The following is a 22,449-nucleotide window of genomic DNA, read 5'->3' on the forward strand; positions in this document are numbered from 1 at the left end:
TAATAAAAGTCCTGTATGGTACTCAAGTAAGACCTGAAGTATGCAAAAAAAACAAACAAAAAAAAAAAATCTAAAATAAAAAGATTCTGTAGCCATGTGGCAAAAACATTTGTGTTCTGATGAAACTAAAATGAAAATTCTTGGCCTAAATGCGAAGTGCTGTGTTTGCTGTAAATCCAACACAGCACATCAGCCATGAACACTACTGTTATGGGGATTGTTTCTCATCAGCAGGGATAGAAGACTTGGACTTGTCAGGATAGAAGAGGAAATGAATGGAGCAAAGTAAAGAAAACCTGCTGCCCTCTGCAAGAAAACTGAAACTGAAACAGAAGTTCACCTTTCAGCATGACAATGACCCGAAGCACACAGCCAAATCTACACTGGAGTATATAAGGAATAAAGGTAAGTGGCCCAGTCAGAGCCCTGACCTAAATCCAAACGAAAATGTGTGGCAAGACTTGAAGATTGCGGTCTATCGACACTGCCCATGGACCTTAACAGAGCTTAAACTGTTTTGTCAAATATTGCCAAATCTAGGTGTGCAAAGTTTGTAGAGACCTATCCCAACAGACCCACTGCTGTAATTGCTGCCAAAGGTGTTTCCATCAAATAATAATTCAGGGGGATGCAGACTTATCCAATTATGATATTTCAGTTTTGAATTTTTAGAATGTTTTTTTCACAATAAAAACTTTTTCTCCATTAATGGTGTTGACTATGGTGTATAGATAAGTGGAAAATCCTAATTTAAATGCATGAGACTCTGAGGCACTGACAACAAAATGTGAAAAAAGTTCAAGGTGGTGTAGACCTATAGGCACTGTGTATATGTATGTGTGTATATATATCTTACTTATCTGAAGATCTCAGTTTAAAGATCCCACCACGCATTCCATTCAATGGGGTGTCCTCAAGCTTGCTGGTTGTCTGGACTCACTTACGGTTGCCGGAGGAATCCCAGCTACAGCTTCCATTGCATCAAAGCTATGGAGAAAGGTGTTTACCCACAGTGCAGCCTTGAGGGCCAAATGCAAACTGACATTTTGAAAGCGAATGTGGAGGACTTACAAATCTTAAAACTTGTCAGGATGTGAGCAATGAAAAGGAAAATTGCAGTCACGTTATTTAACTAGCGGCAGCGAGTCGTGGCGAAGTGCTCTTAAATGGTTCCTGTTCTCTATTACTAACTTCAAGTAATTTACTTCGGAAAGTTGCTGATGACTTGATCACACTTTCTGTAGAACTCTTTAAATGCACCTTCACCCTGACTCTCAATAAATCACATTTTGAAACAGTGCTCACCCTGAAAATAAAAGATGATGGAGTGATTGATCATGTGACAACCACCCCTTGAGCCAGCTGAGTGGGGGGGTGGAGTAAAAGAGTAATCTCTATTATCTTGGGTCTCCTTCACATTGGGTGGGATTTTGTGATGATGAGATGAGGGACTAGGCAATCCAAATTAAAGTGAGAAAAGAGTAGCACATGAAATGCGTTTAGATACTTTAAATTTACTTTAGGAAAAAAAAAGAAACTATGCATAATTGCCATATGAAAGACAACCTACCAGCACTGTACTGCTGTTCAATCTTGTTGATGTTATGGACAGCATGTTGAACTATGCTCAATTGGAAGAAGAGGGGAAAAAATCTGAATGATTAAAAGTAAACTGCCAATGATCCAATGGTAATTTCCTTCTCTTTTCTTTTCTTTTTTAATTTTTAAAAGGCTTGTGGGTTTAGAGCTACATGGCCTTATGAGTATTCATGGTATGCATTAACATTTCTTTATGTCAAAGCTACTCATAACGATTGGGTCCCACTGGCAGGCTAAATGCTGCCACTGTGCGTACCCGCCTTGCAACATGACTCAGGATCAACCGAGCAGCTGGCATGGATTTGGGAGAGGTTTTTATTTTTTTGGAGGGGTAGGATAGGACAAAATGCATCATCTTAGGCTGAAAGAGCGCTGAGCGGTTTATTTAAATAGCTGGGGAGAAGAGGACATGGGGTTTTAAATTAATGAACAAGCTTGACATGTACAATCAAACATGATTACAGGCAGGAGGCAGTGATTCCCAGAGGTCTTGTGCAATAGGCTGCTTAGACAAGTCTGCTGCACTTTCCTTTTTCTGCTCTATTAACAAGATTACCATTCACTACAGTATAACATATGTGAAATATACTGAGAAAAGGTTGATATCTGACCACTCATCAACTGTCATTTATTTTCAATACATATCTATCTATCTATCTATCCACACACATACGTCTTAATGCTCTATTCCTGATTTGGCATTCCGGTTCATCCAACAGGTGTTCTATGGGACTGAGTCTGAGAAGTACAGGAAATGATGTAATTTGCCATTAGCTTTAAATCACTAGGTTATACTACATTTTGGGACCCGGCTTTATCAAGCTGGTAACTGCGCAGACTACCAACATCAAATGCAAATGCTAGCAGTCTACTTGTAAAAAGCATCAGAGCAATTACTGGAGGTTAGGGTGTTCTTGACAAAAAAATGAACCTGTGGTGAAGTCAAACAAGTGTATTTTATACTCCTTTATTGATGTCTTTTCTTTAAGGCGAAAGAATGTAAGCTCCCCCTGCAACCCTCTCTCCACACCTTCTCAGAAAGGCTTTAACGATCAGCTGCCTGTGTTTTCCCTGAGTCCCAGACTGATGGGTTTCTGTAACAGGACCAATTACCATCGCATGATGAACAATTGCATGTCTGATTTCACTGCAGACAGAGTGGGGATATTAACAGTGCATGGGATCATGACCAGTAATATAAACTAAGTCATACTTAAAATGTGTCCTAAGACCCTGTTGTCAAATGTATTCCTCCAGCTGCCATAAAAAAACACTTGGCATTATATTTATTACATATCATACTCTAATCCAAGAAAAGAAAAGACGTCTCTGGGCTCATTGTGTGAGAATAGCTGGGGATCAGTGAAGTCGATGCATGAGCCAACTACCGAACAACACAGTCTCATTCTGAATAATTGAGTGATACCCTCAGGCATATGAGGCTTGTTTTCCTAAAGCAATTTCACAATACAGTTTTGTGACACCTGTGCTCTCTACTTGCTCTCATATACTGCACAAGTACACAATATTTGTTTCTGGTTAAGGGTGTCAGTTACTGCATGTCTCATCTCGGTACATTAACTTTTATCTTTGGGGCTTTGTGAAGACTAATTATATCACCCCACTGCATCCAGTCGCCTTGCAACTAAAAGCTCTAAAAACCCCGCCGTGGGGTCATCTGACTCCTTAATACACAAAGATGACACCCTTGAATGTAGCTCTAATCAGTAAATAATATCCCACAGATTTGCCTTCGGTGTACAGACAGATTTCTGGTTGAGCTCAACTTGGATGAGGGACAGAGACCCGACCCTGTGGAGAAGACTGCTGGAGATCCCAGGTAGATTAGACAGGGCATAAAATGTGTGAGGATTGGAGACATGGAAGGATGGTAGCACAACGGGAGACAGAACTGTTTCAATACATCCACAAAACTGTCAATCTGTGTTAAAGCATGTCTGCTACCTATATTGAGGTGCCCTAATACACATCTTTTTAAAAATAGGACATGCACCACCTAATAAGAACACTCAATTAAGGAAAAGGAAAAAATAAAAATAAAGAGTAGCATAGGTATGAGGCGAATTTAAAATATTGTTTTTCATATTATTGGTTGTTTTAGGAATAAAATATTCACTTAATTCATTGTAATATATTCCACCATTTTAGGGCAATAGCACTAAATGTGTATCTGTGGTCATGCCTTAATAAGCAAATACAGCTCAACTGTATTCCTATTGCAAGAACATGGACTGTATTGCATGAGACCAGATGTATTACTTTATCACTGGGATAATAAAAGATTTATCAAGACGAGAAACATGATTACTCTTTCAGGTATAGGGTAACTACATTCACTGAACACAACCATTTCTCTATATACATTGTCACTGCTATGTAATAAAAATGTAGTTATTATATTCTCAAGTGTTTTTTTTTTCTTATTTATGATTTCCTCCCTCAAATGTAACAGCTTGTTTCTTTCTGTATTGCTTTCAAACTATTTCACCGCAATCAGACGGTGCTACACTAAAATGGCATTTTCGGCAGATTTGTGAAGTGAACATTTCAGAGATTAAAAATAAAATCAAAGTCGTAGTATGTGTTAATAGCTTCCCTTGCCAGAAAAACCAGTACAATGTTCTGAATCAGATGTCAATTGCAAAAGCAATGCCTGGGCTCCTTGACATCCTACCCGTGAGTACAGACTCTACATTTATTTTTTCTCTACAGCATATCTATAAAGGAAATAAATACAATAATTTTAAATATGTATATAGTTATTTCCCACTGCTGAAGCAATGGGGTTCAAGCTGTGCCGACCTGAGGGGGCCCCTGTTTGTACTAACATTTGCTGATAGATTTTAAAAGTGCTTACCTGCATAAATAATAGAGAACTGGATGCAATACAATAGAATACAATGTAAACATCTCGCACAGTCGTAGGTAGATTGACTATCAACTCAATTGAAATTATTGACCCAACACAACAGGATATTAGTGTACTTGACAAGGAAATAATGCAAATGCACATCCATACACAAACACACCTTACATGCATAGACACACACAGTCACACACATATTGTACACATGGTATAGTATATTGTATATATGTTAAAAAACAAACCAGTTGCTATACTCCATTCAGACAAAAACAAACACTGCCTCTGAAACATTGATCCATGAAATTGTTTTGTTTTACTAGTTGGAAAACATCAGTTCGTATTTAAAGCATATTTCAAGATTTAAAATTTCATTTACATGAAAAGAACAATATAAGTCACTAGCAATGTTGTAATAAAAATATGCATATTGTAATTATTAAAAAAAGACAATAAGAACAAATATATTTTTAACCTCAGCTTTAGATGTTCTAAGTTCTTACAATCATGCATAGAGTCTTACTGTACAATAATACAAATTAAGAAAATTGAGTAATAAATGATCTTTTAAAACATAAAAGCTGTTCTCTTATTCTTTGAAGCTTTGACATTGAATGTTAAGAGTTTTTAAGATACAGCATGGGGACATCAGGAAAGGAAACACATTCATCCAAAGCTTGCTTCCCTTGAGACTGCAAGTACCAGTTGGATGCAGACATTACAAGCACAGAACTGGCATGAAACAAAATGAAAGGAAAAAAACACAAAAAATAAAACAACGCTAAAAGCTGATAACTAGTAAATCCCAAGCCACACAGATAGTGAGAGACGAATCTAGTGCAAGATTTCAAGATGCATACTTATCTTTTTCAAATGTATGTGTCAAACAGTGACACAACAGTGGAACCCATATAAATAAAGATCCAAATTTTGCAAATCCAGGACTTTGTTTTTACAATTGATGGGTAAAATTAATGGGAAGATCCCAGATCCTGGCCTGTGGTATAGGGGGACCTAGGCGACTCCATTTCCAGAGATTGCACACATGCAGCCAGTAAAAATGATGGCAAACTCTTTATCTTCCCCAACTTCTGTAAGAACATATGTTTGCAAGTAATTAAAATGAGTTCCCAAGTGATTTCTGTGTCATATTGAAATACAATTCACCGAACAAATTACCTTTCCATAGTGGTTTATGCAAAGCAAGGCTCGGGAAACTACTTTACCAACCCTGCTGCTACTGCGCAAGGGGAGGGGGCGGTCGACAGCCTACAGTGGTATTGATGTATTGACTTCAAATTAGTCTGCCAGCAGTTAAACCTTTAAAAAAGTGGGAATAATTTAAGAGGGCTTAGAGGGCATTATAAAGGTAAGAATGAAGAGCCGTTCACATTAAGACACAAGATTAAAAAAAGAAAAAAGAAAATCTTATTCCACACACGCTGCATCAAATATGCATACATTTATTTAAAATATGAATATGAGGCCTGAAAATATATCGCCTAATAGCCGAAACAGTTGCACATTCAGGTCAGAAAGTCAGAGTAGTTTAGAAGTATTCTGAATCCTCCAATCTCCCATTAATCAGACTTTACCAATAAAGACAGGAAGAATGCACAAAGCCAACACAGAGCCACTGTTCCAAGACACTTTCTACAAGTGATTTTTTAAGGCTTCCCACCAGACAAGCAAGAGATAATGTTTTGAAACCTTTCCATTGCTTTTAATGTTAGACTGAAAGCATCTATCTTCTGCACGGGATCAAGTTACAATTACAGCCCTTCATTTTAAAGTCCCTGTATGGGCTGTCTCTGTCATCAACACATTATGTACCGTGTGCGAATGATCATGCTTTATTAGAGTGGAAATAAGAACTCGCACACCTCAATCATGAAATATTTACAGAGTGTGGAGAGCAGTGCAAGGTAATTCATTCCAGTGAAAAGGCAGAGACAAGAATCTGTCAGTATAAAAGTTTAGCAGGAAACAGATTAACAAGACAGGAGAACTCGCTGTCCTGTAGACTGTATGTATATATATATATATATATATATATATATATATATATATATATATATATATATATATATATATACATATATATATACACAAACACGTATATACAGTGGCTATAGGAAGTATTCACCCCCATTGGACGTTTTCACAATTTATTGTGTTACAACCTGACATTTTGATTGTATTTAAATTGATTTATTTTGCCCTTTGATTTACACAACCTACAGCACACTTTCAATGTGGGGAAATAATGTGTATGTGTGTGTGAGAAAAAACAAATCAATTAAACATAAAAACATGAAAAGTGTTCATTAGAGAAGTTTTCACCCCCTTTGCTATGATACTCTTAAATAAGCTCTGATGGAACCAATTGCCTTGTTGAATGGAGTCCATCTGTGTGCAATAAAAGTGAATTACATGATGGCAGAACAGCTTTCAAAACAACTCTGGGATAAAGTTGTTGAAAGCCACAGATCAGGGGGATAGTAAAAAAGTCCAAGAGAGGTGAATACTTCTTATAGCCACTGTATATTGGAGCTACTGTTGATCTTGGAATCCACACACGAGGTGAGCGCTTCGTCCTGGGTTGAATTCACAATGGCTTCAGAGTTTCATCTCGGGCTGAAAATGACAATGTGAAAGCTCTTGATTTAGATTTTCAACTGTCTAGTGTGAATGCAGATTAGGACTGCAAATGTAATTCTATCTTCTTTTGGGCCACTACTCGGTTTCCCAATCATGAAGCCCCAGGGCAGGTTCTGAGATTTAGGCATTCTCGTGGTCATAGTGGGGAAACGAAGGCCAGTAGCCGTAATCAGGTCCTATGTCTGGTCCAGGTCGGGTTTCCAAATCGGGGTACCAATCAGTGGTTGATATTCAGATGGCCAGTTAACGGTTTTCACTCATTCACTTTCTCCTAGCTTTCAAGTTCTCCAAAAGCCCTCCTCGCTTTTCCTCTCAGGTACTCTGCAATCTCCTGATCGAGGCAGGGCTGTTATATAGTGCTCCAGGGATTAGTCCCAGCAGCTGGCTGTGTCTACCGGTGAGCGTGTTTTTGCTCCACAGGTTTTCAGTGTTGTGAGGGTGCATTCAAGTGTATCTCGGGCAGGTTATACTTGACAGATCGAGCAGGGGGAGCCAGCGTGTCCGACTGTACCTCCTGTCTTGTATCACACATTAAACAGCCTACCAAACTGTAATTATAGTGGCACCATATACTATGCCATATCATAATGCTATTAATCACACAGCTCCAGATTGCAGCCTTACCAGTTTCTAAACATTCTACAGTACATACAACTTAATTTTGTATTGTCAGTACCAGGAAATACGTGCATCAATTTTACAAAAGGGTAAATTTAAAAAATCAAGCAGTTAATTTAATTCTAGTCATCAGAAAGAACACATTCGCCCAGCTTCTTCCATTCGGTTTCAGTGTGGTATGTGACATGAAGACAGCAAAGCAAACAGATCATAATATATCGGTTTGTGTGTGTACTGGTGCATACTATGTTGGTTTGTGTGTGTACTATATTGGTTTATGTGCATACTATCGACTTGCATGCTCACTATTGATTTGTGTGTACTACATTGGTTTGTGTGTGTACTAGATCGGTTGTTCCCATGACTCAAGTGGGCGGGGCAGGACTAGGGACGAAGGGAAATCAAGGCGTAAGCAGCAACACATTACTGAATGACTTAACCATGTCATCTGAGCAAGACATTACAGATGACTTTTTATGTATTGATCACACCGTGTCCATGGTTGACACTTATGGGGCACTGTTTGTGTCATACATAATTCTGTGCACACAATAGGGCTCCTTTTTTTTTAACCTCTGAAGGTTCCGAACATATTACTGAACGAAGGTTCGAAGCTTAATTGGTGATACTTTGCATAATTTAACGATGTCGTCACATTAGCTTTGATTTTTTTTTTTTTACAGATAATTCATATTAACAAAATATAACATCCCGTTGTAGTTTAAAATAAGTTATCTAGAACAGTATTCATTGTTTTAATTATTTTTATTGATTGTGCTTGCATGAAACATGTTAACCTCCCTAAGCACCTACTCATAATAAACTGTATGTGCAGTGACATATGTGTTACCTTTAATTTGTATGTTATTCAATTCCGGAAAAAAATCAGAAATAGCTAATCGTGTAACCCCTTGATGAATATACCCCCGGTGTTGAGTAACATTAAAAAACTATACTGAAAGTATTAAATACTAAAGACACCAGAACACAATAACCTTAACATTTGGGTTAACAATAATAAAGATTCCCTTCTACAGTTAATATTTTTCATTATATTATTATTTATAATAATATAAATAATAATAGGTAAATTGCAATGAACTTGCAGTTAATACGGAGCTGCATACTAAACATGTGCGGGATCATCTCTGTAATGTTATTGAAATACAATCTCCAGTGCTTTCAGTTCTATTCAATCGACACATTAAACCTAATAAATAATCCATCATAATTTAAATTTAGTTGGTTAAATGTTCGCGGAGATTGTTTGTTCCTCCACACACAAACCGATCTAGTACACACACAATCCAATAGAGTGTGCATGCAAACCGATACAGTACACACACAATCCAATCTAGTATGCACGCAAACCAATATAGTTTGCATGGGAAGTTGTGAACCAATATAGTATGCACGCAATCCAATGTATTATAAAATATTATAATCGTGTGAAATTATTGCAGCTTTTATATGGAAGAGTATGTTTGTTTTCTGCTCCTGATGGGAAAAATAGAACAGATACTGTAGTTAATAAAAAATGCTATTCATCAAGCACCAAGGGAGCTTGTTTTACAAGATAAATGGTCATGACAAGAGTTTGCTCCAATTATAGTAGAAATTGGTTTATATTCTGGTTCTGCTGATAAATTGATATGAAAAGCAAGTGTTAAATGACCAACAGCATTTACTAGTGGACAAGCACTGAAAACTGCTTGGAAGAGTGTCAACAAATGTATTGCAGTTCAGCTTAGATAGTTCCAATAAGGCTGAAACTGACAAACCTAATAATAAATGAGACAGCAGGCAACACAGGATGCTTTGCCTCAAAAGAAATAGCCTGGTAACTTAATTAAGCTTATTTAACTAAGTAGACATATCTAACGCGCATGCTGTCAAGTAAATTATCTAATTTAAAGGCAGAGAGATCTCATTAATGTGATATTGTTTACTTTCCATGATCCACAGCAAGCTTCATTAAATGGTTATCGATATCCTGGCCTCTGTGTGGATTCCAGCGATGTCCATCTCTTTAGCAAAATAATACCTTTAAGTCACCAAGGATGTATTGAGTGTTTAGATCATATTTTGGTAAGCATTTTAAATAACAGTGTGGCATTTTGGACAGAAAGTCACAGTTTGCTTTATCAAGGTGCTGTAGCGAAGGATCTCTACCCTCAATAGTAGACTATTTTTATTAGAAAGTGTTTAATTGAAAATAAAAATAAAAGCTATTCACACCAACCTTGATTTTACTCAACACAAATCCATTGGGACCATACTGTCTCCAAATGGGTCATTTTGTGAGATGAAACAACTTGAGTGAATTAGCAGATGTTTTCACCGAACAAACATTGTGTCTATCTTAGTAAAAGAGGCCTGGGAGTGAAATTCAAAAAATTCTCTAAATTGGTTATGATATACAAATGAACGTATGTTTTGTGGGTACTTGGGGAAAATGTATCTTTATTATGTATTGACTACTAATCTGTCTTATTTTTTAATCAGTTGCCTAATTTTAACAAAATGAATTAAGACAATGCAAAGACCTATTTTTTTCTGGAGCTCTTGAGAAGCTTATCTTTTACCAGCTTCCACTTAGAAAAACATGATGCGTCAAACAGCTTGAAATAAACCTCAGATTGAATCACAAGCAAGCTTAGACCAAGAGCATCCAGAGGGTGGGGTACATTGTGCTGAGCACTGCCAGCATAGGGTGAAGAAGTTAATGAAACAAGTTTTAGTGTATATACAAGGATCCATGCAATTGCAGATTAATAAAAGACAACCATTTGAAATTGGGTAGTACTGAAGTAGTATACAAAGGGCTTAAAAACAGTAGGTGATTCTGACTTCATAAACCAGTAAAGCAAGCAAACAAAGACTTCTTTATAGACCATGCATAGAAAAAAAGACCTTTGTCCCCAAAGTATTAGATTTTGTATTGAATAAAGTTATATAAATAAATACATAATTTTGGAGTCACTAAACCTTTATTTGCTTTGCATTTGGGATTTCAGATTTGTAACCGCTGAGTACCATTAAAGTTTCATTCATCAATCCGAAATGAGGGAAAAAAATATTCTTTGCCAAATAAGAACAAAGCCACTTTTTGTCATAAACAACACAGTTGCAGAAGTGAACCAGGACTTGTTATTCTGAAGAACAAAGGCTGCTTTAAAAGCTTTTCCAAACCCAATATACATTTTCCAATATCGTTTAAAGGCATGCAGTATGGACATTAACCACCTGCAGCCTGTCAGTCCCTCAGTTTCCACTAAGCTTCGTAAAGCATGCACTGCAAAATATGATCGACCAAACCTGTTTACTACTATGAATTTATAATCTGACAATTAGTCCAAGGGCCGCAGATCTCACAAAGCAGGCACAGGAGCTAAAGCCTATATTGCTATCAGATGGGCAGGTTGTGTTATGAGGTGGCACAGCAGGATCATTATCCAGTATTGAGTCTTTCTCCTCTGACTAGCACACATTTGATTTTATAAGTGGTGTCTTCTCCTTAATGATCTCAAGACTTTAACCAGGAAAAGGACATACACTTGCTTAACTAGTCCTCTGTGAATGCAGCTATGAAAAAAAAATACATTTATCTGCTTAATTAACGTAGGTATCTGGCATGAATACATTTATACTGAAATGAATGGTCAGCAGAGACAATGTTTAGTGGACTAATTTATTGTGTGTATAATTTATGTTATATTTTTCATAGCGTCTGAAAATATTCACTTCTTATTAGGAATGCCATAGGAACTTCTTGGAGAATGTTGTGAGACAATACATGCTCACCTCTGTATTGTTTACTGTATATATAATATAATGCTCTCATATTGAACAGAAAAGAAATGGCAAAGCCAACCTTTTCTGAGGAGTCACAGTCTAATATGACCTTTTACAAAAAGGCTTCACACATTTGAAAGCTTTATGAAAACACAGGTCACGCCAGCTACAGCATAATATTCCAATATCTACGCTATGCATTTCCCCCCAAGAAAGAACACTGAAATTGTATCTGGGCAAATTCTAACTCACCAACCGGGTATTTGTCCAGAAACTGAAAGTCAACATCATTTGATTTAACCGTTTTTGGCTGTAGGGTTTTATTGCACACTGTAAAATAAAGGAGCAGTTCAAGCTGTTTTTACCAACTGTTTCTAAAGGGAGCTCGACTATTAGAAAGAGAACACACATAATATTGCTTTTGAGGATTGAACATTAAACTGGGGTCCTGGCTGGGGGCATTTCCAAGGGTACAGCATTCTTTGCAAAGGTCAGGAGCATTTGCCCAGATGTTCCTGTCTTGTGTAATATAATAAAACCAAGATGGTGTCAATTGTAACCCACTCACCACTTAGGGAAATTGATTGTAAAACCTGCTCTCTGACAGATTGTGTTCCTATATTTTAGCTGTTGCTTTCTCATGTTGTCTGTTTTCATTGATTCAGGCAGGGGCGCTACCATAAATCGTACTGGGTCCTTTCCGATGATGACAGTTGCTATATGAATGTAAGTGAGTGTTGAAGAAAGAATTGGTACAGGTGCCTAGATAGATGACTGTTGACTTCCTTACCTTCCCAGGGCCCGGTATCCAAAAGTGTTTGATAGTGAAGAAGCATAGAGTCAAGGATAGGACTACCAGGGCTGCCACGAGCGCCCCCAGCTGGTAGCTGCGATGTCTTCTTTTCTTCTCCTTTGCCACTTCGACCTTTAAGGGAAATAAAAATATCAACAGCTGAAGAGATACCTTCAATGAAATGGTCTTATCTTGGAAAAAATATTGGTGGGATATGTTTCTCCTGGTTTTACCACTGGGAATTTAGTATAATGTACTGCCTAATATGTATTAATGAATGCTTAATGAGAGCTGACTTATTAAATTGAGCTGTTTTGTTCAGTTCAGTTGTTGTTAATTAGCAGTAATCAACATTTTGAAGTTAATAAATATCAAGAATTGGGAAAATGTGAACACTTTGGTATTGGTGAAAAATAACAACATAGTTCAAGTTAAAACAAGTTGACAATATTCACCCCATATCTCATATATCTTGTATCCGTGTGCTGTATCATATTTCAATATAGTTCTATATGGTGTAGAAGGATACTCTACAGTGCATTGCAAGATCATAGCATAACATAACACTGGATATTGTAAAATGGCGGTGTAGGGTATACATAATTTAAATCAGCAGAAACACAGTCCAAGCTGCTCATAATGACTGCTCAGTGCAATTTTCACAGGCACACAATTTAACAAAAGAATATTCAGGGATTCTCACAGGGTTTATCATACTGGGAACAACCCACATGTGGTCATATTCTGAATGTATATTAGGTGAACTCTTATTATTTATACAGCACAGGCATTAATTAATAGACATAAGGCAAATATTAATTTTAAAGATATATTAAAGGTCATGCTAATTAAACTCTCCCTCCAGTTGTAAATGAGTACCATCGCTTAATACCGAAAGCCATTCATTGTTTCGAGGATGCTTTTTCAAACTGTCTTATACACACCAAATACATCTTGGATAATCACAAAAATATTGGAGAGTGTGTACGAACAACAACACAATAGAACACAACAGTACAAATGGACTAAAACTTTGAACACATAAAAGAACGACTGGAAACAAACTGATTATACCGAGAAACCAAGAAGACCAAATTAACTGTTCTCTGAAGGCTAGTGGTCAATTCTACTGAACTAAGTGTCACCATTTAAATATCAACCTTGTTTTTAAACAGCATCTTTTCCTCTATAGGTTTGATTAGGTTTTGTAACTTGAAACTAACAAGCACTTTGTTCCCCGTGGGGAAGCTTAACAATGTAATTGATATCCCACTTAGGGATGGAAGTAGAGAATTAAGGTCAGGTGTGGTAACGGACATTAAAACATGCTACATAAATATAAAGGACCTTTAAAAGGTTGCTCACAGTTACTTTCTGATAAACAACAGTTTAGTCTTTTTTTTTTTTTAAGGACAATTCTGTTAAAGCTTTTTCTTAAAATCTAGTATATTTCCTCTAAAGTATTGGATGGTTCTCTAGTTGAAACAGACCCTCTACAAACTTATTTTTGTTTTCTTGTCCATACAATGCTGCAAAGTACAGGTTTACTTTACTCCAAACCCTGCAGGCCAGGGGATCATACAAAAATAAAACATTTAACATATATTTCATTTCAAAGGCCTTGCAAACTGAGCTTGCTTTTGGCATCAAGGAATGTTTGGCAATTCTAAATGGGGGGAGGTGACAGTCAGACAGCCCCACACAGCACAGAGAGGCTAAGTGAGGAAATCTGGAAAATAGAGGGTGATAGATCAAGATTTTTAGAATGTATGAAGAATTCTGCTGTGATCCTGCCCCTTACTTTCCAATGGAAATTTGACCTGGGGACAAATTTCTGTGGGGAAGGAATTTAAATTAAACTGAAAGCAACACTGCTGCCAAGGGTAAACTATAAAAGAGTATAAAGTTGAAATCTGGCAGGGTGATTTCCAAGCAGTGCATTACACAACTCAGTTAAATAGTTGCTCTTACAGGTTTCTCCCAGAGATACCCTTCTCTCCTAAAGGGGAGTTTTCACAAGAAAGTGACGTTGGAGGTGGGCAGGGTATAATGGGAGGGATGGGAGAGTTGTTATAGAGTAGACCACTGCAGATGTGGGGAGTCAAGAGAAGGAGGGAGAAAAAGTGAGGTCTCGGTGTACATGGTGGGGTCAATGCTTTACTAACTAGTGCATCAGCCTAGGGTTTTTAAGTTAGAAGATTGGAAAGGTTTTTAAGTTGGGAAGGATTTTTAAGTTAAAAGATTTTAAAATGTACTTGTATATTTTGCTTTATTTTCTTCTACATTTTCATGAAGACCATTTTGTATAACATGATATCAAAGGCGATTTCCACATCATAGAGAATTCCCTACACGTTCAAAGCAGTGAGCAAATGTAAACACTTGTCTTCACTTAAAAATGAATAATGTATTTAATTTCACAGTATAAATGTTTTTGCTAAACACATTTCAAATGCTTCTTAAAACATTTGCTTAATTGTAAGCTATTTGATGACAATTATAAGGAACCTCCAATAGTGTAATCATTACTGCTTGTAGAAATATTGTACTACATCCAAATAGGAATTAAACACGAATTCTTAATTAATTTGGTGCAAAATTACAGTATTTATACAACTATATGATTCATATTCTGTATCAATGTATTTTTTTTTTGTACATAGCAACTGCAGCATCTATCTTCTGATTGTACCCAGTGAAGACAATCAGCCAGAGGAAAATAACAAACAAAATAAACAAAGGTGAACATTTCACATAATTACAACACAGAATACTACATACAATAATGACTTAATATAATGCAGAAATAATTTGCATGCAAAGCAGAGTAAAGACCACTGGGTCTGCTTGTCTTTTAATGGAGAGCCCTTTACTCAAGACAATTAATACACAAGCTTGGAACATCTGCAGTCCAAATTAGAGCACAATCACAAAAGCACCGAAGATGCGTGTTAAAAATCCTCCACACTGGGATTTCATTACAGATTCTCATTCTTCATATCCTGCCTGTCTGAAGTTACCCTTCATAACTAAACAGCCTTCCAACACTCTTGTTTTTCCTGAGTCCAAGATTTCTTCTCAGTTTGCCATGTGTTGCCATACTCTGTCACAGTATGTTATATCTATTGCACAGACACTGTACATCACAAAACCATCATTTCTATAGCTTTGGTCATATGTGTATCAGGTGTGCTTCAAAGAGAGCCATCATAGTCCCATACTGAGGTTGGATCATTTTCAAAATAACACTCCGCTTTTGTTAAAATCATCAGTAAAACTGTATTAAACTCTTTACTTATCTATAAAACAGACAAATCATCACAGGTATTCAATAATATTATTTTAAGATTTGAAAGAAGCATTTGTATGTGTTTTACTATATCTATCTATCTAAACTCTCCTCTGTATTCTTTTTGGAAACTATTATACTGGTACAAAAAGGGTTATATACACAAATCAGGATGTGTTTAACTTTAAAAAAAAATCAGACATCCAGGTTGAAAATAGGATTTAATTCTTTAAAAAGTATAAATATGATTGTTGAAAAAGTATTAGTAAATATAGTTTGATGCAACACTAGTTTGTCTTCTTGCAATATTTTAATATTGAAAAAATCTTTGCTTTTAAATGAATTATAATATGAAAAATACAATGAAAATAATGCAATTGGAGACTGAATAAAATTAAAATAATAATTACACACATATATAATATAGATTAATTAGTAATGTTATTGTTAATTACTAATTTGTTTATTAAATTAAGAAAACTCACATCTTTCCAGAGTGTTTGCTGGCTGCTGGACTGACAATTTGTTTCCATTCTGTCTCCTGTGAAGACTGCTAGATTAAGACACTTTCCTAAGACCCAAGAAGGAATGCTCTGCTTCTGTCAGACTGAGAGAGGTCTAACTTCACTCCTAAGTTAATTCGGAGCTCAGCTCAATGGGAGGTGGTTTACAGTTGGGATAAATACACTGAAGCACTTTAAAAATATCCATTGTACAGCACACAGAAAAAAGTTACACTTTGTACCATTCTATTATTATTCAATTTTCCTTATTGTTTTAAATATAATATTTGCTTATATTTTTACCAATAGGAAAAATAAACATTAAACCTTAATTTCACTGCAATGATAAGATTATGCAAAGATCTTTTTTTTTTTAAATATAAATATATTACTTTTCTTGTAAAGCAAAGCTTCAGTGATTTGAGATGATGAATGTACAAATAAACTGCTGATATCATGATGCAATTTGCATGTATTCTTACATTTTCTTCCACACTGTAATGTCTCAAAGGAAGATTGTGCTTGGCTGATTTTACAAACAGGGACTGGTAGCATTTCTTATGCTCTTGTACATTCATGAAACTGTCATTGTCAATATGTGGCGGTTTTGTTATAGAACCAGCACAGTAAGCAGGATACTTCCTCTATTTCTCACATTGTCAGCCACCTACCCACGATTACCAGTGCATACACACAGACTTCTATACACACACAAAACATAGAAATACACACACAGCAATATAAAGCAATACTGACTTAGAAGCAAGGTAATGGAATGCAGTTAATATTTTTCACTTCCTTTCAAAGTAAAATAATGTTGAATGCTAACATGTGTGAAACCTTTATGCTTTATGGCTTTTACTTTGTACACAAACAAATGAATGCAGAGTAGAATTAAACATCTGGGGGCATTTGGCTGGTCCACCAACACAGTCCAAGTATCAGAGAATGTGTAAGAGGCTGAGTAATGTACTGTAATGTAAGTATGCTGTCAGATGCAGTGTATCTAGATTTGTAGTTATATTAAATAAGAAATGTATATATTTATATGTAATTAGAAAACATCAAATAAATTAAAAGTAACTATTACAAACATATATTTTAATGATAAAGTATATAGCATTTAATATTTAAAACATTTTAGTAAATTGTCCCTTGTAAAAAGAGTTTGGACTAATGGATGATACATATTTCACAGCTTACCTCATTTAGACAACCTTTGGGACTTTGTAGTATTAGGCATTAACAGGCATGTTGTTACATGGTTATAACAGGATGTACATTTCTAATCTTATATTCATACTACAACTTCATGTATTCTTATTGGGAATAGATGACTGGTACTAACTCGGTACAAAAATAACATTACAGTATTTACCAGGTTAATATATTTATAATATATAAATTTTTTAATATGTTTTTAATATTTATTAATATGTTAAAGTTGTTTATAAATGAACTATAGGAAATATTTTTGGTTTGTTTTTCTAGTAACGATAGAAAATGTTGTTGATATACTTTGATAAGTACAGGAGCAGTATATGTGCATGCAGACATTTTCAGGATATTTGTATTAAAGTTTAGTTTTTCATTCTACACAAAATAATTTCCATTGGAAGAAATTGTTTTGTTAATATGTATTGGTTACAAAACCTTTTACAATCAAGATAAAACGTTGCCACAATGATAGCAACAGAAAGTGATAATAAAATTAATTACCTAAACACATAAGTTGCTTACAATGCCAGATGGTTTCTTTCCATTACATTTTAGCAATTATATCTAATTTTAAGAACAGCTTCAATCTTATATAGTCTGAATAATTTCAGAAAACATTCTTGTCTAAAACTAGTATAGTGTATGAAAGTTGTTTCTGGGCTCTAAAATACATTAACTGGTAGAGGCCTCTGTTTGGCTTGGAGATTGGGTGCTATAGTGTAGAGGTCACTGGTTTGAATTGGGGCTACATTATTAACTGTGACTGGTATCCCTTGGAGTGGTTTACAAAGGGTTACGTGCTGCCAGGGTGAGGGGGTGGGGGGGAACAAAGTGGCCTTGGCTTGCCAAACAACGGCAAACCTTGTGGTGTACTGGGTGCTTGAAAACCTACAGTGATATCAGTGGGAGCTCCATCTGTCCACTGTCTGACCCCTTAGGCCTGCTGTTTGCGCAGTGAGTTTGCAATGTCAAATAAATCGGATGTCTTGACAGTGTGGGTTTTGGAAGATGCAGTCATGTTGTCTCCATGTCTCCCATGTTATTAAGAGGATGACAGCTTGGATGATAGTCCAGAAACTGGGAGATTTAAAATAAGAATCTGATTCCAAATAGTACCACGTGTGCCTTAGCTCAATCAATGCTAGTTTGAAAAATGTGGAGAAAAAATGCTTTGTGTCCTTCCTTCCCATTCACATGGGGAAACTGAATGTACAGACAATGGATAAGATTTGAGAAGGTTAGCAACTGATATGTGGAGAAGTTGTTTTAATGCATAATAGTAATATAAATGTGCATTATAATAAAATGGTTATGATTGACTTTCTATGGTATGATAGACTGCAAAACCATATAATCCACTACTTAGGCTGCTGAAAAGGCAGATCAATTAATTTTAACAAAGAACACATTTTTGTGAAAAGAACTGATGTGCTCAGTGTATTTATAAAAATAAAATAGTTTTCACTGATTCAAATGTTTTTGTAGTGTAAAAGTGTAATTAGAGCATAATTAATGCCACTTAAATTTAAATGATACTGACTTTCTCCTGATGAATATGGAAGCAGGTGTGTTTCATAAGCTCATGCTGTGCTAACTCATCTCTGTTAATTAATTGTGTTTGGTTATTAATTGTGCCCATGGAAACAGGGTGTACAGTAAGTGAATGAGTTAGAAACTAGATACACTTGAGACGCATCCAGATTTGTAATGAGTAAATAAAAATCATCTGTATTTTTTAAATTATATTTCTAATTAGGTTTGAATTGGGGGAATACAATAATTTAATAAATGTTGGCAAAACTCTAATAAATTAAATATTGGATATAATCTGTAGAGGTGGGATTTTTTTTTTTTTACAAAACTAAAATCTGCAAAATCTCAATTGTTTATGAGTCAGTTAATATGCACAATTGAAACGTCATATGTAGTATGTACATTCCTCATGACTCTTTCACTCTCCATATATATAGAGGAATAATTTATAACACATACATAAAAGGTCTGATGCCAGAGAGAATATGAGGCAATCTTGGTCAACCAACAGAGGTTTAAAATACTGGAGAAGATTTTAACACACATTAAGCCTGTCATATCTGATAGCCAAAGGGCTTAGTCAGCTGTTACCCATTTATATAAATCGTAACAATTACCAGAGCATTTTGCCTGGGTACATCAAGCTGGCCTTTTAAGAATAAGTGCAGTGTCAGCACTGGAATCAACACAGGAACCCAAATCCCCAAGCAGCTGGTGGTGTGAAGGAAGTAGTTCTACGCAATTTAGACCTAAAATTAACACTGCATACTGGTAGATTAGAAATCTAGCACAAGCTGCATGAGTAAAGGCTAAAGAATGAAGGAAGAACCATTAGCTGTTCCACCTTAACGTTTGCTTGCATACTACTTAGTGCACCGATAAGACTATGAATACCACTTTATTGCTTGTTTATCTCCCAAACTTTTTCTAAAGCTTAAGTGTGGGATAGGAAGGCACACATAGTTATGCAGCTCAAGGTTTGAATAAATCTGTATGCAGAAAGGAGAAAAATGATGATTCTTGTTTTCCTTCTTGCTAATGTATGTACATATTAATTCCACTTCGATCAGTTGTTGAATGAGCAGTCTGTCCCCTAAACTGATCTAGTGACCAAATAAAGAAATAAATGCATTTCAGGCGATTCTTTTATGGTATTACTTCACTGAAGGAGATGCACATTTAAAATTTGGGCAGTATACACCTGGTGTCCCTTCTTTTCCCCTTCTCGATAATCTTCTCTCAGCCATTCACTCTTTGTGACATCCATCACTTCCTCTTGCATTCTCTCTCCTCTCCCTCTCTCTGTGTGTTTCTCATTTTGAAGCTGCAGGCACCCACGTCCCCAATTGCTTCACACACGAGCACAGAACAGGTATGCTTTTTAAAGTGGAGATGGGCAGAATTAATCTTGTCACGGTCAGCAGCCAAGGACAAAGATTAACAGCAGCTGTATGTGATGAGATTAGTGACAGAGCCGCCCATCTCTCATCGAGTACAACAGGGATGCTGACAGTCACAGCGACTCGTGTCTTCGTTTGACTCCAGTGCAGGAACATCACGGGCAGCTTTGGCTTGCTTCAGCTCACCGTACCAGCCGCACATTAACTAAGCAGGTGCAGTTTGAAATGTAACGATACTTTCCCTGAGAAATAAAGGTCTAAATGGCTCATTATGCCCTATGATTCCATTATCCATTGAACCACTGCATGAGAACTGCTGAAGGTTTGTAGGGAGAAAAGGGGGTGTTTTATTTTATTGTTTGGGGGGGGGGGGCACACTTCTACAGATTTATATTGAAACCTATTTTGCAGGAGACTTACTGGAGGCAGCAGAGGTGAGGAAATATACTTCTACTCCTACACAAGGTGAAAGAACAATCTGCATAATTAAAATCTATTACTTTACACTTACAATAAAAATCACCTTGACACCTTCCAATGAGAGGTAACATGAAAAGCACTGAAACAGGTCTTTAAAACCTGTTTATTTCCTTGAAAATGCATAGCCTATATCTATTACTCAGTTCCACATATGAGTACTTTACAATACTTTACTGAGGAAATAAAGAAATATAACCTTGGGGAATTAGAAGAGAATCCTCCCCTCAACCCACACTTCCTGACTAGTTTAATTACCTGATGAAATAATTTAAACAATGTATCACATTGTCTTAATATTATGAGTTTATATTTTAAAAAAAGACTGCGGAGTGCCAGAGTTGGAGGTGAAAAACACAAACAAGAGCATTATTTTTTAAATTTCCCATCAGCCACGAGATCTTAACGGAAGCTTTGCTTTACTTTTGGATGTATAGGGATGAAAGACAAGCCTTCAGGGAAGGTGTGTTATGAAACAGTGTAAGATGAACAAATGCTTCTTAAATCCTTTAGTTCAGACAAATTAATTTGGTACTTGCAAGAGAATCAGTGGTCAAAAATAGTATATGAAAATGGACGAGCAAAAGCGATGATTTTGTTTTGCTGAAAAGAAAGCTGCTCACAGCTATTGAACTTATTTAATGTTGTCAGGGCTGTCCAATGATAGCCAGAGTGTAGTGAAGTGAGACATACTGGACTGTGAATATGACAGACAGAGTGAAAAAGAAGTTTGCTTCTTTCATTTCACCCTAGGGTCTGCTTTCTTTATAGCAAAAAAAAAAATATATATATATATATAATTAAATAAATACATAAATGGAGGGAATAACACTGACTCATTTCCACTTACTCTTTGAACTGACAGGCTCAAAGAAAGGAATGAAAGGAAATATAGATTATGGCTCTGCAAATCGCACAAAGTTTCTGCATTCATTCCGTAAATCTCACCTGGAGTGCAAATCTATTTGCTATGGGCTTTACTGCATTTCGTGCTTGATGGGACAGGTGTATTAATGCCATATAATTGTGTTCGTCATCTGATTCATAAAATGCTTAAATATTAATTAAATTCAATTCTGGAGAAGAAGCCAAACTGGAAATTCTCAAGAAGCATGAAAGAGCAATGCACTACTGACTTTACCAGGTTTCAAAGAAACACCTTACAAAATACAAAACAAGGAGAGAAGTATAATTTTAAATATTTTGATGATGTTTTTATGGAGATCAGGCATGATGAAGTTATATTCACGGAGGACGTCTTACGGATTGTGATTCATTTATTAGATTGATCACAAAGATTCTTTGAACACTCCAAACACTCAGTCACAGAGCTCAGTCAAACAAAGCCAAGTTCTTTTCATTCCACTGCAAGCACCGTGCAGTGTTGACTACTTCAATGTGCGCTGGGATCAGCAGACAGTTTAGCTTTCTGTAAGCCATAATCAAACACTGATTAAAGCCCTGCTATTCAGGGAAAGATAATTAGATTTTCAATTAATTAAGAAGTAGGTGAATAAGGAAGGGGCACAGAAAGGGAATAGCTTAGAAAGCTAACAAAAATAAAAATACAAAACCATTTCCATGGGAAATTCATGTTTATAACTCCTCTTTAATGTGCTTTACTTAGTCTATGTTAGATATCTTACATGATAAGACATGCATATACATAATCAGGCTAC

At 36.1% G+C, this 22,449-nt stretch overlaps 1 protein-coding gene across 1 annotated transcript in view; it reads right to left on the reverse strand.

Moving 5' to 3' along the window:
* tnmd (tenomodulin) overlaps positions 1 to 16,262 on the reverse strand; it is a 51,934-nt gene extending 35,672 nt beyond the window's left edge. Inside the window, exons 1-2 of the mRNA XM_066715003.1 lie at positions 16,125 to 16,262; positions 12,348 to 12,482 (exon numbers count right to left, since the gene is read on the reverse strand). Of these exons, the coding sequence (XP_066571100.1) occupies positions 12,348 to 12,482; positions 16,125 to 16,172 (183 nt within the window). The 5' untranslated portion in view covers positions 16,173 to 16,262. The remainder of the gene's footprint in view (positions 1 to 12,347; positions 12,483 to 16,124) is intronic.
* Positions 16,263 to 22,449: the final 6,187 nt, after the last annotated feature.

This window comes from Amia ocellicauda, chromosome 10, assembly GCF_036373705.1.
Source record: "Amia ocellicauda isolate fAmiCal2 chromosome 10, fAmiCal2.hap1, whole genome shotgun sequence".
Classification (NCBI taxonomy): Eukaryota; Metazoa; Chordata; class Actinopteri; order Amiiformes; family Amiidae; genus Amia; species Amia ocellicauda.